The sequence below is a fragment of the Stegostoma tigrinum genome, chromosome 27 (genome assembly GCF_030684315.1).
Source record: "Stegostoma tigrinum isolate sSteTig4 chromosome 27, sSteTig4.hap1, whole genome shotgun sequence".
Lineage (NCBI taxonomy): Eukaryota > Metazoa > Chordata > Chondrichthyes > Orectolobiformes > Stegostomatidae > Stegostoma > Stegostoma tigrinum.
The window spans coordinates 45,742,242-45,759,703 of NC_081380.1; the positions used below are offsets into that span (position 1 = coordinate 45,742,242).

The 17,462-nt window shown below is 42.2% G+C and overlaps 1 protein-coding gene across 5 annotated transcripts in view; it reads left to right on the forward strand.

Moving 5' to 3' along the window:
* Positions 1–17,462, forward strand: part of LOC125464506 (flotillin-2) — a 112,994-nt gene that overhangs the window by 31,911 nt on the left and 63,621 nt on the right. For all 5 annotated transcript variants that reach the window (XM_059655431.1, XM_059655430.1, XM_059655433.1 and 2 more), the window contains exon 2: positions 3,463–3,544. In XM_059655431.1, coding sequence (XP_059511414.1) covers positions 3,463–3,544 — 82 coding nt within the window. The remainder of the gene's footprint in view (positions 1–3,462; positions 3,545–17,462) is intronic.

Below are 17,462 nucleotides of genomic sequence, written 5' to 3' on the forward strand. Positions count from 1 at the left end.
TTTTGAGCCTGACCCAATAGTTTACTCTTCAGTCAGTCTTGTCCTATACTGTGAACTAAAATGTTACATGGACATTATGTACTTGTAGTAAAAGCACATCTTTTTGCAATTGTGTGTTCATCACTGCTGGTTAACCAGACTTCCACTTGTATTTTAAAAAACCTGAAAGAACTGTGGATGCTGGAAATCAAACAAAAACGGAATTTGCTAGAAGAACACATGCTGTCAAACCTGTTGAGCTTTTTCAACAATTTCTGTTTTTGTATCCTCTGTATTTTTCTGAGAGACATTAAATCTGGAAACTCAGATCAAACAGTTAAGATATCTTGAATTTGGGGTGGAGGGGGATTTTCTCTCTGAGCTGATGTGCTGAAAACTGTTTTTGGAAAATGTCAAAAAGAAGCAGTCAGGTGAAATGCCCAGACTTCATGCTGCTCCTCTCCGTATTTAACCCTGATGTGAGTTTCTGATCTCACACCCACCCAGCTTAAAGATCATCCTACTCTGCCCACTCATCTACCACTGAATTGATTAGCCATGGTTTTGTTACCTTTTAGACCATAACATTCCTTTGCTTTCCTGACTAGCCATCCATCTCTCAGCCAGCATGGCCTTTGGTATTTTGATTGACACCTAGGTACTAATCACCCTACATTGGTTCCAGATCCAGTAACATCTCAGTTCTGAAGTTAATAACCTTACTTTCAAATCCCTCCAATGCCTTGCCTCTTCCTATCTTCCCACGTGATTCCAGGGCCCCTCAACATCTCCAATTCTGGCTTCCCTCTTATCCCTGATTTTAATAGCTCCATTGTTGGTCAAGCCTTCACCCAGAGGGCTTAAACTCTGGAATTACTTTGCTAAACCTCTCCATTTCTCTGTGTGTGCCAAATTTTGTCAAGCGTTCTTTCAGAGTCATCTGTCCTATTATGCACTGGTCTCTGCTGTGTTAAAGGCGCCGTGCATGTGAAAGTTACTCTGTGGTTATCCAGTTCATCAGTCAGCGACCTTGAGACTGTTGAGAAAAATTTAGCAAAAGCATCCCTTCCAACCTGTGCCCAGTAACTTTCTCAGCAGGGATTTCATCTACAGCATTTCAACAGGTAGGAAACACTTTTTGTTGTGGCTTTACTGTTGCAATACTGTAACTCCCTTAACCACAAATGCTCTGTGCTAGATCTGGAGACGTATCAAAACCTTGTGGTAGCTGAAACCCAGACTGTTCTGAATGCTCCTGATGAGTAACTGTAAGCTATGCCAATGAGAAACATTTGAAACTGGTAGAGGCATTGTTGTGCAAGATATGTTGTTGTACTCTATCTTAACCCTTGCAGAAAAATCTGTTCCCTCTTCTGCTGTTCCCTTACCCCCTGCTTCTCCTTTTTTGTCTCCCTCTCTCTTCCCTTCACCCCATTTATTTCACTTGAACCACACGCCCTCTATTCAAGATTATTTAGCTGAAATTATTCAATGCTGTTTAGAATTTTTGAGGGAGGGGCTGAAGGAAGAACTCTCATTAGTTGACCCACAGTGTACCGGTTGCTTCAGGGAGATGTCTCTGTAATATGCCCATGATCAGGAGCTCTGAATCAATATTTCTGAACTCTGTTCTTGTGGAGTAAGGCTCTTGTGGTCGACTGTTGCACTATCAAAAGGGACAAATGCTAATAATGCACTTTCAAATGAGTCAACACAGTGTGGAGCTGGAGGAACACAGCAGGCCAGGAGCATCCGAGGAGCAGGAAAGTTGATGTTTCGCCTCCGGGGCTCCTCTTCAGAAATAGGGAGGGGGAAGGGAGCTGGAGAAGGTAGGTAGGATAGTGATAGGTGAGAGCAGGTAGGGAGTGGTGGGGTTTAGTCAGTGGGATGGGTAGGGTGGACCGGTGCGAGAGAAGATGGACAGGTGGTGTCACGTCGAGAAGGCGGGAATGAGGGGGAGGGTTGGGCATGGAATGAGGCTGGGGTGGGGAGATTTTAAAACCGGTGAGTTCTGTTTTTAGGCCATCAGGCTGTAGGCTCTGAGGCGTAATATGAGGCGCTACTCCAGTTTGCGGATGGTGTCATTGTGACACTGGAGGAAGCCCAGGATGGACGTGTCACAGTGCGGCAGGGAGTTAAAATGGTTGGTGACTGGAAGGTATTGTTTGTCGTGTACAGAATGCAGATGCTCTATGAAATGATCTCCATGTTCACACTTGGTCTCACCAATGTGGCTTCCTCTACGTCGGGAGCAGCGGATTCAGTAGACCAAATTGACAGATGCACAGGTGATCCCCTGTTTGATGTGGAGGGTTTGCTTTGGGCCTTGAATGGAGTTGAGGGGGAGGTGTCAGGGCAGATGTAGCACTTCTGCAGTTTGGGGTTAATGGAGAATGTGGAGTGGAAGGGGGAGTCACAGTGAGCAGCAGAAGTGGTGGAGAATGATAGCTGGATGCAGAGGTTAGTGGGGTGGTAGTGAGGACAAGGGGGATTCTGTCTTTATTTTTGTTGGGGGGAGGGGGTGTTTGAGGGCATTTTTGATTACTGGAGGGAAAAGTTGCGGTCCTTGAAATAGGAGAACATCTGGGATGTTCAGGAGTGGAACGCTCCATCTTGGGAGCAGATGCAGACCAGAAATGGGGAGGCCTTTCACCAGTTTTAAAATCTCCCCACCCCCTACTCCTCTGGCCTCATCCCATGACCATCCCTGCCTCCTTGACCTGACACAACCTGTCCATTCTTCTCTCCCACCCACCACCCCTCCCACCTCAATGACCAATTCCCACCACTACCTACCTGCACTCACCTATCGCCATCCCACTTACCTTCCCCAGCCTCATCCCTCTATTTATTTACTATTTCCCAGCTCTCTTCCCCCTCCCTATTTCTGAAGAAGGCTCCCGACACTAAACGTCAACTCTCGCACTCCTCTGCTGCTGGCCTGCTCTGTTCCTCCTGCTCCACACTGTGTTGTCTCTGATTCCAGCACCTGCAGTACTTGCTACCCCTATGATATGAGTAATGGTTTTGGGAAGTTGTGCATTGGTATGTGATGGGATGGCAAAAATTTACTACAGGAATCCTCGCAGAGGTTTATTACAGTGTTGGTACTAAATATTGCTAATTTTCCTTTTCAAAATGACCAGTAATTTTATTTAAAAAGATCATTCATGGCCCTTTGGCTGAGCTGGCTTCATTTAACTTCTCACAAACTGCAAAACTGTCTTAGGAATTCATGGTAGCGTTGATAAAGTTTGTGTTTTCTAACGATGGAAAGCACATGATCACTTGCCAGGGATGCCTGGTCACAACCTGCTGTCTGTATCATCTTGTTACTGAATCCTGCCACCTCTGTACACTTGTCATAGTTGCAATCTCTGCAGGATCAGTAATCTAACTGCTTCATATGAGGGAAATTTAAAACAAGTCTTATTTTAAAAGTGGTCTGGTTTAGTCACAGAATGTTTGTTCCTTCTGTTCCAGGTGGCTGCTGTGGATCAGATCAGAAGCAGTATGTCATTGGAGGATGGGCCTGGGCTTGGTGGTGCGTCTCTCAGACACAGAGGTGAGGCACTCAAACAACAAAAAAAACCACCCCACAATCTTCCTGTGTCTCAACCTCCGCTTTACCCAATCATATTTAGAAATTGATGTCTTTGGTAATTTTCCATTTAAGATATAAAGAGGGTGATGCACGAAAGGTGGATTGATGGTGATTGTGTGTTCTGTCAAACAATATTTAACGGGTCATGAGATGGCAGGAAGTCGAATTAAACTTAAGCAAATGATTGCGTCCCAAGTAAGGACAATGGGCAGAGTGGTTGGGGATTCCCGCAATGGTTCAATGATGGTAGGAGTAAGATGAGGGCAGATTGACTGCACAGCATGATTTTACACATTACAATGTGGCTCTAACCATATGTCTTTGTTGTCACCTTTTATTTTGGAATATGTGTGTATTCCTCCTTGAAAGGAATGTGACTATACTTAAATGAATTTTATTTTCCAAAACTTCTATGAGATATTCACATCCAAGTAAAGTTTTTGTTCATTTCCAAGTGAACGATATATCCTGAAGGTCTGGGAAAAGCCTTTGGTTCTGGCCTTTCCCTCCATTTTTTTTTTTCTGTAGCACAGTAGTCTTAGTTGCAAATTGAATTTTAATTTTTTGATGCTATGCCAATGCTGTAGACTTTCTCCCATCATCAAGATGTGTATAACATTGAGCCTGCTAATGTTTACAAAAATACCACAAGACCATTGCTGCAATGTGCAGAAAGCCAATTCATCGCCATGTGAAGTTTAGGAACTAATTTAACTTGCACGCATTACTCAAATCCCTTTGTTATGTTTAGAAAGAACGGCCACACCATCTATGGAATTCTGTACAGTAGCTGTTCACTTCAGTTTTTTAAAGTGTGGAGTTCAGGGTTAAATTCGGAAAGTGAAGGAGGCAATGGAAGAAGTCCAAGTGATGCAAAACAAAGACTGAACAAATACTTTTGCACACTTGGTCTCTTTTCGGTTTTTGATAATGTAATCTTCAGGTCTTTTGCTGTATTTTTGATTTGGGACAGGACATGTTTGTCAGTATCATTTATTATAGAAGGAATGAAAAGCTTAAATCCAATATTGGAGCAAGAAAAGCCAAAATTCTCCAGCCCTGCCCCTAACTTAGTCATGTATGGCACAAAAGCAGCACCTTTGATCCAACTTATCATTGTTGATCAGATATCCTAAACTGATCTAGTCCCATTTACTGGCATTTTGTTCCTATCCCTCTTAAACCCTACCTATTCATAGACCCATTCGGATGCCTCTTAATTGTTGTGCAAAATTCAGATTGCCTGAAAGTTGACTTTTAACTGAAAATTTAGCTACGAAACAAAGAAATGCCTTTACTTTGAATGAAGAATCTTTGGCCCCCTGTAAGACAAGTGATGGTAAAATAATATACTGGAATTAGCATCCAATGCGTTCACCTCTTAAACATCAAGCATTGCCACTTTCAAACACTGAATTATTTTCCACAATCTGAAATTTTATTTGCTATCCCAGTAATGAACCACAGGAAATGTGTAGAAATGGTCTCTCCAGCTCTGATAATGGATAAGGTTTTGGTTTCACATATTGCAAATCTGCATCAATGAACAGGACAAGTTTTTCTTTTGGTCTAATTGTGTTTTGTATCCTTTTTCGTTTTAATGGAAAATATAGCTTAAAGCACTCACGGGTCTTGTCATTCCTACAACTTTTATTGAGGTCATGTGGAGGGGAAAAAATACAACTATGTATGCAACTTTTCCAATCTGTCTAAATTCCCTAAAAAATTATTCTTACCCACACATGCTAAAGTGTGTCTTAGTGTATCCTTTGGGCATTTTGTTCTAAGTGATTGCTTGCTGTATAAAAATTAACTTCTGATACCTTTCCTTCATCTTTTTGAATGCTGAAAATCTCTTGAGCTATTCAGACATTGTGGTCATTTTGTGGTCTGTTTCCTGTTTTTTATAAAAAAAATCGAATGCTGAGCTTGTGTTTATAAATAAATAAACCGTCTTTCAAGACACACAATTCAAATTCCTGCAGCAAGTCAGTTTGCTTTGAAATCTCCCTTCTCTCCTTCCTGTCCCTGTTATGCTAACATGGCACTCCTTTCTTCCCTCCTCCACAATCCCACATCCCCTCTCTACTGTCAGACAGAGGAAACCGAAGCTAAAATGCTGTGCCCTGCCCCTTTACGGCTGATTGCTGGCACAGCCCTGATTGTTGTCCAATGTGCTTTTGTTTTCATACACATTTGCCTGATTGTTTTAGTTTTTTCAGTGCGTGCTCCCCTTGAATTTTGAATGATTCCCTTGAGGTCAGTTAAACAAATTGAAATTCAAGCAATCCACCTGAGATTTTTGTGAATTTTGCTGCTGGCAGTAATAATCCATTTATTATATCCTGTTTATTCCGCATATTGACTTCAACAGGATGCTCCTGGTCTGGGTATGAGTTTGGGTAGTTCTTTTTATTAGTCTGGCAAGGCAATATACGATGGTAGATCTTTACAGTCTCCACTCCCCATAAAAGCATACCCTTGTGATGCCTCTTGCTCAATGGTTTTCCACCTGTTCTGTCCTGAAGTACTGGCCTTTCTCCAGGACCTGATTCAAGTGTCTGTTTTTTATGTGTGATGTGCATTGAATATTTACAAGGTACGCTTTAACCATGCAGTGTATAATTCTCAGTTTGCTCCTGCCATTCCCAATTTGCATTTTTGGCACAGCCCGTTAGATGAATGTCAAGACTAGCAAAATGGACTCTCCTCCCTTTAAGCCACTGTGGAAAATTAATACCTGTGTTTTTTAATCTAGAAAGAAGTCTTGGAAAAATAAACCAAGATAGAAGGCCCATGTTTTGCCTCAGGTGTGATCACGGGTGGGAGAACAGGTGTCCCATTTAGCCTCTTAGTCCTTCCAACAGAATGGCAGCTAAATGGCTCTGCAGGGAAGCATTTTAAAGAGCATCTCAAACTCGCTGCAATATTTTGAACAGTAATCTTGTGTGTTTATATAAACTATTCATGATTGGAACAAATATAATTATGTCGATTTTTATTCTCTATCAGTCCAGAGGAACTCCATTGGGTAGCTGTCTCATTGCATTTTGCACAGCATTCAGAAATCTGCAAGTCAGGAACTTGCTTCTGAAATGAATGCACAGTCTGTTAAGAGCGTGCAAGCAGGAGTAGGCTATTGAGCCCATTGCCTGCTTTGCCATTCTTGATAATTGTTGGTGATCAACCACGACACCATAATCATGTGCTATCCAGTTTTCCTTGATGTCATAGCTAGAAATCTGTCAGCCTTTGCCATTACTTAATGACTCAGCTTCCACAGCCCTCTTGGGTAAAGAATGCCAAAGATTTACTGCCCTCTAAGTTAGGAAGTTCCTTCTCACCTTAGTCCAAACGGCTTGCCTGTTATTCTGAGACTGTCCCCTGGATCTAGATCCTACTGCATCTTTGCCCAATCACACTCTTTCAGTAAGAATTTTGCAAGTTTCTTTTGAGATTGCTACACTTTAGAATAGAGGCTCAGGCTCCTCATAGTTAGTCCCACCTGAACCTCTGTTGCACTCTCTGGCCGGTATGTCCTTTATTTGGTCATAGAAGATAGGGTAGTGGTGGAAGGATTTTGTTTTTGGAATGGAGACTGGTAACTAGTGGTGTTCCACAAGGATCAGTCTTAAGACCCCTGTTGTTTTGTAGTGTGTGTATATATAAATGATCTGGAGGAAAATGTGGTTGGCCTGATTATTAAGTTTGCAGATGACATGAAGATTGGCAGAGTTGCTGATAAGTGACGATTTGTGAAAGGATACAGCAGGATATAGATAGATCCGTGACTTAGGTAGATGGAGTTTAATCCAAAGAAATGCAAGGTGATGCATTTTTGGAGGATCAAATTTAGGTGTGAATTATACTGTAAATATCCTTTAGGAATATGAACATACAGACGGATCTGAGCATGCAGGTCCACTAACAGTAGCAACACAGGTGGCCAAGGTGATTAAAAGGCATATGGCATGCTTGCCTTCATCGGCCGGGAATGGAGTACAACAGTTCATAAAACATGTTACAGCCATATAAAACCCCTGTTAAGCTGCATTTGGAGTATTGTGTGCAGTTTTGGTGTGACATTACCAGCAGAACATGGAAGCCTTGAAAAGAATACAGAGAATGTTCATCTGGATGTTGCATGGTCTCGAGGGCATTGGCTATGAGGAAAGGTTAAAAAGACTAGGATTGTTTTCCCTGGAGAAATGGCAGCTAAGAGAACACTTGATAGAGAGGTCTACAAATCTGAGAGGCAGAGATAGGGTAGATAGAAGCTTTTTCCTAGGGTTGAAATTTCAATTACAAGGGCTAACAGGTTCAGGGTGAGGGGGGAGAGAGTTTAAGGGAGATGTGCGAGGAATGTTTTTCACGCAAAGAGTGGTAGGAGCCTGGAATGCACTGCCAGAGGAGGTGGTGGAAGCAGGCATGTTGGCGATGTTTAGGAGGCATCTGGATGGTTAAATGAATAGGGAGGGAATAGAGGTTGCAGACTGAATAAAGGCATAAGGTTTATTTTCTGTAGTTTAGTTAGGGTTCGATAATCGGCACAGGCTGGGAGGGCTGAAGGGAATCTTCCTGTGCCGTACTTCTCTTTTTTTTGTTGTTCTTTGTTTTTTTCTTTTTGAGCAAGACCTGTACGTACTCACTTAGGTGCGATGTCACCAGAATTAAATAATTAAAGCAATAGCTCTTTGCTTCTGAACTCAAATCCTCTTGTGACACAAGTTGGTATTGCAAGTACTTTCTAAATTGTTTGCTGCTCCCCTGCTTACAGTGAAGGTGAAGGTGAGCTGCCTTCTTCGACTGCAGTAGTTCACCTGTTGAGTGTTGACCCTCAATGCCCTTAGGAAGGGAATTGTAAGAAGTTGGCCCAGCGACAGTGACGGCACAACAGCCTGTTTCCAAGTCAGGATAGTGAGTGGCTCGGAGGGAGACTTGTTAAGGGGTGGTGTTCCCATGTATCTGCATCCCTTGTCCTTCTGGATAGAAGTGGCCATGGGTTTGGAAGGTGCTGCCTGAGGATCTTTGGTGAATTTCTGCAGTGCATCTTGTAGATAGTACACACTGCAGCTACTGAGTGTCGGTGGTGGGGGGAGTGGGATGTTTGTGGATGTAGTACCAATCATGTGGGTTGCTTGTGTTTTTGGAACTGCACCCATCCAGGCAAGTGGGGATTATTCCATCACACTCCTGACTTGTGCCTTTGTAGATGACTGGGCTTTGAGGAGTCAGGAGGGGAGTTATTTAGGGATATTCCTAGTCTCCGTCCTGATCTTGTAGCATTGTGTTTATGTGGCAAGTCCAGTTGAGTTTCTGGCCACAGGTAATCCCAAGGATGTTGATAGTGGGGGATTCAGTGATGGTAACATCATTAAAAGTGACGGGGCAGTGGTTAGATTGTCTCTTATTGGAGATGGCCATTGCCTGGCACTTAATGGCATGAATGTTACTTGCTACTTGTCAGCTCAAGCCTGGATATTGTCCAGACCTTTTTTGCATTTGAACATGGACTGCTGCAGTCGCCGAGGAGTTGTGAATGGTGCTGATTGTTCTGCAGTCATCAGTAAACATCCCCATTTCTGACCCCATGATGGAGGGAAGGTCATTGAAGCAGCTGGAAATGGTTAGGCCTAGGGCACTATGCTGAGGAGCTCCTGCAGAGATGTTCTGGAATGGAGATGACTGACCTGCAACAACCATGACCCTCTTTCTATGTGCCAGGCCTGACTCCAACCAGCAGAGAGTTTTCCCCCGATACTCATTTTGCTCGAGTTCCTTGATACCACCCTCGATTGAATGAAGTTTTGAAGTCAATGGCTGTCACTCTTACCTCCCCTCTGGAATTCAGCCTTGTCCATGTTTGAACCATGGTTGTAATGAGGAGAGCAGCCGAGTGGCTCTCGCAGAACCCAAACTGGGCATCACTGAGCAGGTTATTGCCGAGCAGTATTGGTGATGCTCCTTGTTCTGTTTGCTCAGACTGCCTTCCAGAGCTGTGGCATTGATTTTTCTTCTCTCTTTTTCATATTGTATTTGTATTTCTCCGCATGACAAATGTAAAACCCTAATTTCACTTCCTTTTGTTAACTCCACATAACTTGTGAATTTTTAGACTCTTCTTCATTTGGATTGGGCAATTAAGTTCAAATCAGTTAGCTTTACAATTAAACACAACAATTCTGAAGAATGGTAACTGGACTCAAAGTATTAACTCTGTGTTTCTCTTTGCAAATGCTGCCAGACCTGCTGGGTTTCTCCAGCAATTCTGCTTTTGTTTCTTACAGTTACTATTATTATATATTGTCTTGAATGACCTGCAGGAGTAGGGGATATAGAATAATTTGTGACACGCAGTGAGAGAAAGACCGACTGATTTCACTGATATGAAACTTTCAATGATTATATTACTTTTCCTAAATGCTACATTTAATTCTTCTAATATTTGTTACTAATTTTAGCTTTGTCTGTTTTGAGGCTTTTCTGTTCTGATATAACATTCGACCGAAGATAAACTTAATCTTTTTTCCTTTGTCAACACTAGAATGTTGTTGTAATTCTGGTAAGGTTTTTGAAATGTTTTGAGCGACAAGTATGTAGGGTTGTGGTATTTTTTTTCCAAAGAGCACGGAGTTCTCTGCTCTAAACAACTTGCCTCATTTAACCAACACTCATTAAGTTTGGAGTCAGACTAACCAGTCATTCATCTAATTTGCTTGTTTTTGAACAAAATTGGGAACTCTGCTTGACTACGTAACAATAGTGACTGTGCTTCATAATTGCTTCTTGGCTGTAAAGAATTTTGGGATGTATTGAGCAGATGGTCTGCTTAAGATGTTGGTTTTAGTTGTTGAGAAGCTTCTGAAGAGCGATGGAACATGTCAGGAGCGACACTGCCTTTCTCAGGAGCTTCTTCATTTGGACTCTGAAGCTTCATTGTTCGTGTCTTGCAAATAGCTATCTTGAAAAGACAGTGGAATCGCCTGATGCCATTCCGCACGTACAGACGCACACACTTGCTTATTAGTTTCATTGAGTTACTTAATGTCAGTGAAGACTAGGTCAATGCAACTTCACATGAGACAATCAAAGCTCCCATCGTTCGGATCAGAGAAATTTAAAACAAAAGATGATGATGAGAAGCTCTTGCTTTTGAAATGTTTTGGTGTGCAAGTAAGCGACCATTAAGGGATAACCTTTTTTTTACCCAAATTTTGAGCACACTTGCTTGATTTGTTATGTGCAACTAGCCAACTATATCAGTTGGAAGTTTTGGATAGTTTTGTTGAAGATATTGTTTGCTCTAATTGTCGGGAAACTTGGGGTGGCATGGTTCCTCAGTGGTTAGCACTGCTGCCTCAGTGCCAGGGGCCTGGGTTCGGTTCTACCCTTGGCGATTGCCTGTGCGGAGTTTGCATGTTTTCCCCATTTGTGTGGATTTCTGCCAGGTTTTCTGGTTTCCTCCAATGGCCCAAAGACGTGTGGGTTAGGTGGACTGGCTGTGCTAAATTGCCCATTGTGTTCAGGGATTTGTCAGCTAGGTGGGTTAGTTATGGGAAATGCAGGATTATGGGAATAGGGTGGGGGACAGACGGTGGTGGATGGGATGCTCTTCGGAGGATCAGTGTGGACTCCCGACGGGCTGAATAGCCTGCTCCCACACTAGGGATTCTGTGATTGTGAAGGGGAATGAATGGTGCCAGGAGCACAACTTGCATTTTGCAGGTATATGTCCTGCAGGATTGTAATGTGATCTATATCAACTGGATGATTTGAGTTGTCTACCTGCTTGACCTTTCTATGATTCATCCACCACTTCTTTGGTTAAGCCTAGTTTTAATAGGATTTTTCCTCCTTTGTCATCGGAGAGAATATTTTTCATTCTTCTACCAAACAGTTATCTCTGGAGAGCTTGAATGGGGCCCTTTGTCTTGATGGAGCGGATGAGTTCTGTTTGAAATGTTTTCACTACAGCTGAGGAAGACAGTCCCTTTACTGAGGAGGGGGTGCTGATGCGGTCAAAGGACTGCAACAACGGTTTACTGGGCTGATTCTGGGGATCGTGGGATTGACATGATTACTAGATTCACTTGACAAGATTACTAGATTCACTTGACAAGATTCACTAGATGATTGTTTTCACTGGAGTTCAGATGGATGAGGGAGGGGGGAAATCTCATAGAGACTTAAAATTCTAACAGGACTGGACAGAGTAGATACAAGGAGGATGTTTCCAATGGTGGGTGTGCCCAGAACCAGGGGTCACAGTCTGATGATTTGGTGTAGACCATTTAGGATGGAGATGAGGAGACATACCTCACCCAGGGAGTGGTGAGCCTGTGGAGTTCATTACCATAGGAAGTAGTTGATGCCAAAACATTGAATGTATTCGAGAGATGACCAGATATAGCACTTGAGGCGAATGAGGTCAAAAGTTATGGGGAGAAAGCAGGATTAGGCTGTTGAGTTGGATGATCAGCCATGATTTTGAAGGATGGCAGAGCAGGCTCAAAAGACTGAATGGCCTCCTCCTGCTCCTATCTTCTATGTTTCTATGTAATACTGTGGTATTCACTTTCAAGCAAGGCAATCTCATTAATTTCAATCCAACTTTCTCTGTGGCTTTAATTTTATTGGTGCCTCAAGTTGAGAACTTGGCATATTTAAAAGGGCTGCCTCCGGAAGACTAAATTTGGGAGCCTATTTTTTTGTTAAAGTCGGTTCCTCCTACTTCTGTTAAAGCCGTGTGCTGTTGTCCACCTTGCATTGTTATATGCTTCTGGAACCCATTGGACTTCAGTGTCATTAGCTTGAGGGAATGAGTTTCAAGCTCTCCTTTGGATTCGCTAGTTTTCCTTAGACAGTGAGATAAAGCCATCCTTCAACTTTATCTGATGTTATTACTGAATAACTTACAAATCCTTTATTGGTATTTATGATAGCTAATCATTTTTGAGCCCACTTTTTGAGTGATCAAACATGGGTGTTGGTTTTAGAATGCTGTGGTTTGCTGAAGACCACTTTTTAAAAAAAAAAGTCAAGTATAGATTGGTATCTATTTTCTTTCAAATTAATAAGGTATTGTTTAATGTCTTGTGAATTTCATACCTTTTTATGTGAATTAGCTGCGTGGTAAAAGGATATTGAAGTGCACAGAGGGGTTTATCTCCAGTGAAGTGGATCCAACTTGTCTGTGTTTGCTGCCAAGTAAACGTCCTTTTCTGCATCCTTAAGGTAATTTTTAATGTGAAAAAGCTAATGCATATTGGTTTGGGCATTGCTGTGATGCAATGCAGAAACTATAACCTGCCAGAGTGCATCACAGGTTCCCACTATCCTTTTGGTGATGAAGAGGCATATTGAGTGGAAATGTTGGAAACCAGCTGCAAAGTTTTTAGCAGGTTGGCCACTTCACATCTGTTGCAGCTGAAGCGCATTATTCAATAGCATTTAGCTATCTTCCACCACTTTTTGCTTTTTCTTCCTCTTGTATGCAATTTTCACGTGCGTCTGCCTAATAATTATCATGTCACAACAATCAGTAAGTGTTTACAAGTTCAGGCAATGCTGTGTAAAACTGCAGTGGTTTCTTTGTTAAAATGATAAAGCTGTAAAGTGTCAGTTTTAATGGTACATTTTATTGCATATGAATCCCATGGAATATTTCCACTGAGGGAAATATTTTGCCATAAAGTTTAGCCCTTTTCCTGTTTCCTCAGGTCCATATTCCTGAATTGAGGTATTTCTGTGTGTTGAGAATAGCTTGTGCAGACATAAGCCCAATTCCTTCTCTTCCTATTTCCTCTCTCTTCCAACTCCATGTAGAACTGTGTATTTTGTCTCTGTTCCTCTGTATAGTCTGTGCTTTTAAAAGTAGTCTGACCTATTTACTTCAGTTGGCAGAATCTCTGCCGCCTTGTACACTGTGTCAAGAGCACACGACACCCGTTATGATCTACAAGGCTATTAACGCTTTCTGCTTTTTCAAGCTGTGGCGATTGTATAAAGCATCAGCACAGGCAGTGAGGAACAGGGTAGGGCTACCACAATTTTGCATTTGGAGAGAAGCTAATCCATGCAATTCAGACACGAGGGGGAAAAACATCATTTTAAGCCATTTGCTGAGATCTCCTCCACCACCAACACCACCACCTCCAATCCCTGCAACGTCTCACCAGATGATCTGTAACTAGATGAGCACTGTTACCAGTCATGTTTGCCTGAGTGAAGGGCTGGCTCTGGATGCCATTCACGGCAGTGATATGGTTAAAACAGCAACTGCCTGATATCCCAGTGAGCCACTCTGTTCCCTCCAAGCTCTGATCATTCTGGGAAAAAGATAATTGTAGCAGCAGAACAAAATGTTGTGCCAAGTGAGGGAGAGGTTACACTGCATACTTAAAGAGCGTTTATTTTGTATTTGAAATGACTGGGAAGACTAATCCAACAAAATTGGAATAGAGACCAGTCTTACAAATTTGGTGCTTGCTAGGAAGAAATGGGCCATGTACCAAAAGTATTCGTACTAAAATATATGTATAATTTAAGAGCAAGCTATTACTACAGTCATCAGTATCCTGAAAAGACTGGCATTGCTCTTAGTGTCATCAATTTAAATTTTAGCCAGGCCTGCCTTTGAGAAATCTATTATGTATGCTTCTTACTGATGCATTTTTCTATGTTCACATTTCCTTGAACTGGGCTGAATGATTTTAAATGCCATTGTCACTGCAGCAGTGCAATGCTTAATGAACCACTCCTGTTCCTTATAGTTAAATAATAAACAAGCTCGAAGATTATCCCGTTAGCTTGTACTCCAATATATTGGCATTTCTGTAACTAGCTTTTTTAAGGAAATCTTTCTAAAGCAAAGTGTGAATGATCACCAGGAATTGAGCTTATTTTAGCCAGTTTGGAACAGCACTATTATGGGCCATCATTAGAGGTTTTTTTTAATGCTGAGACAAATTGATTCCCTTGAACCAAATTGGCTGCTTTCTTGCTTCTCTTCCTTATCACTTTTTTTAAAAAGGGTCTTGCCATTCCCAACAACACATGACAAAGATCTTGAGTTTTCAACACTTGGGCTAAATGAGGTAATGTGGTTCTGAAAGAGTGAAATGTTGAAGTTGCATTAGCTACAGCCAACTGATGTCACATGGTGATCAGAGATAATGGGAACTGCAGATGCTGGAGAATCCAAGATAACAAAGTGTGGAGCTGGTTGAACGCAGCTGGCCAAGCAGTATCTCAGGAGCACAAAAGCTGACGTTTCGGGCCTAGACCCTTCATCATTGCATGTACTTTTCTGATGAAGGGCCTAGGCCCGAAATGTCAGCTTTTGTGCTCCTGAGATGCTGCTTGGTCTGCTGTGTTCATCCAGCTCCACACTTTGTTATCTTGATGTCAGTGGTCTTTGGATTGAGACACCTGAGAACTACACTAGCCTTTGTAGGCAGCAGATGTATTTTATACAGCAAAGAGTAATTTGCTTACTATAACACAAGTTGTATTTGTTATTTGTACTTCATGCATCTAATACAATTAACTCTGAATGATCAGAGCTTGGAGAGGACAGAGTGGCTCGCTGGGATATCTGGCAGTTGCTGTTTTAACCATATCACTGCCATGAATGGCATCCAGAGCCAGCCCTTCACTCGGGCAAACATGACTGGTAACAGTGCTCATCTAGTTACCTCGTCTGTGCATCCAGTGGTGTATTCTCTTGGGCTAATCATTATATAGGCCCTAAAGATAGTACAGACAAAGGAGCAAAAATAGAAGTTGCTGGAGAAGCTCAGCAGGTCTGGCAGCATCTGTAAAGAGAAATCAGTTAACGTTTTGGGTCCAGTGACCACCGCCCTCAGACCAGACAAAAGGAGGATTGGTGGCAGTGAGCAACCTTGAACAACCATGTAGTGTCTTTTGTAAGAAGCTGGCAGATAAGAGGTCTGAACATTAATGAACGCTTAGGACATGTACCAACTGGTAGCATTGCAAGTTGGAATTCTATGCAGGCACTCCTACCACTCAAAATTCCAGAACTAGAAGGAATAAAGATTCTTTTTAAACAAAGTAAATTGACTGCTTTCTTAAAAGTAGTCAGTCAGCAACTGAAACTGAAGTGCTCACAGACTGCAGAAGCTGTAGAAACAGCAACAGACCAAGCTCGACAGTCTAAAGACAAACCTTTTACCAAGGAGATGGAAGGAGGTGTGAGCTAGAAAAAGAGAAAAGCCAATCAGAGAACTTTTGGAAGAAGACAAACTTTCGTGGAGGAGTCTTGGGAGGGATGTTTTATCAATTAGTTACTGTTTAATTGCTTTTTGTTTCTTGATTTCATAGCCTGACACACTTTTCTACAAAAATACAAAAAAGACTTGAATTTCTCTTTTTTGGTTGGCTTAATTATACATGATTTGTATTCACTAACGGTGTTTCCATTTTCAGAATATGGAACTTCAGGAGGCTCTTCGTTTTCTGGGTGTGTCCAATTAACATTGACGGGAATTCTCTTATCATAAAATAATCCTTTTCTTGAAAACTTGTCAGATTGCTGCCCTAGTTCAGAGAAGTGCAAGATAGATTTTGGACAGAAGTTACTCTCCTGCCTTGAAATATGTAAAAAGCTAGACCACTGAACAGGTGGCTAGAGATAAAACCATTCTTATAAGTCTACACTGTGTTCATCCGACTCTACACCTTGTTATCTCAGATCCTCCAGCATCGGCAGTTCCTACTGAATCGCCCAAAAGTTTACCCATTTTCTTTTGCGTTCCTTTTCTTCCCCACCTTGTGTGAGTCGGACAAAGAAAGATTCCTGCTTACAGCTATGATCAATAGGTTTTTTTCCCTCTCTCTGGTTTTTTGCTTGGACCTGTTCATCACTGTTTTGCTCACGGATCAATGATTGCCATTCTGAGTGGGTAAGGTGCATTTCACTGCAGAAACGGGCATTTCTCCACTATGTCAAAATTCCCACACTGTCCCAGTGATTGGGCAGTAAGAAGGTCAAAGTTCCGTATAGTTAGTTCACAGTGGCAATGCTGAATGTCCAAGTGCTACCGAATTGTGCACGGAGTGATAGTGAAGTAATGGGAAAAGGTACTTAGAGTGAACAGAGTCAAATCCAGGCAACTGTCTTGAATCCAGCCACCCGCTAACGTGGACAGTCTATAAAATCGGAGTTTGGCAGTTTTCAACCCAATCCCTTATTCCCATTATGTCAAAAAAAAGTCAGCCCAGCTTTGCTTTGACATGCCCATAATATGAGTGGAAATACAGTAAAGGTAATTCTGCCATAGTCTCAGGACCACAGGGCTACTGTCCATTAGAGACATTCGACTGCTGGTGAGTTTAAGTTGAGAGTCACTAGACTTCAGGCGGGGGATGAGGTTATGAAGTCAGGACCTTTTTTGGTAACTTCAGCTGGTGTGGAAGTTGTACCCTCACAGTTGGCATCAGTCTGCATTGCAAACCAGCCATACACCCAACTGAGCTCAACACCACCATCAGTGCCAAAGGAGGGCTGAGACTGAGGCTTTAAAGACTGTGTTTGAGCAGCATGGAGGAGATTTTATCCTGCACGTGCCCATGCTAGAGAGTTCAGTGCTAATACACATTGTAGTTCCAACTGAGCCTACTTTTAATCTCTGTAGTCAGAGTGCCTTGATGACACAATGCAGACGTTTGATTTCTGAAGGGGGAAATAAACACATTGTAATTTGTAGTGACCTGTCTAATGAGAGACATATAACCCTTGAGTACCAGGAATTGCATTTTGCTGAAATGCATTGACCTTTTCATTGGGGAAAAATGGAATCTGCCATTCGTGACTAGGGTCTCCTTCGTCATGAATGACAAATGTTTGTTGCATGCA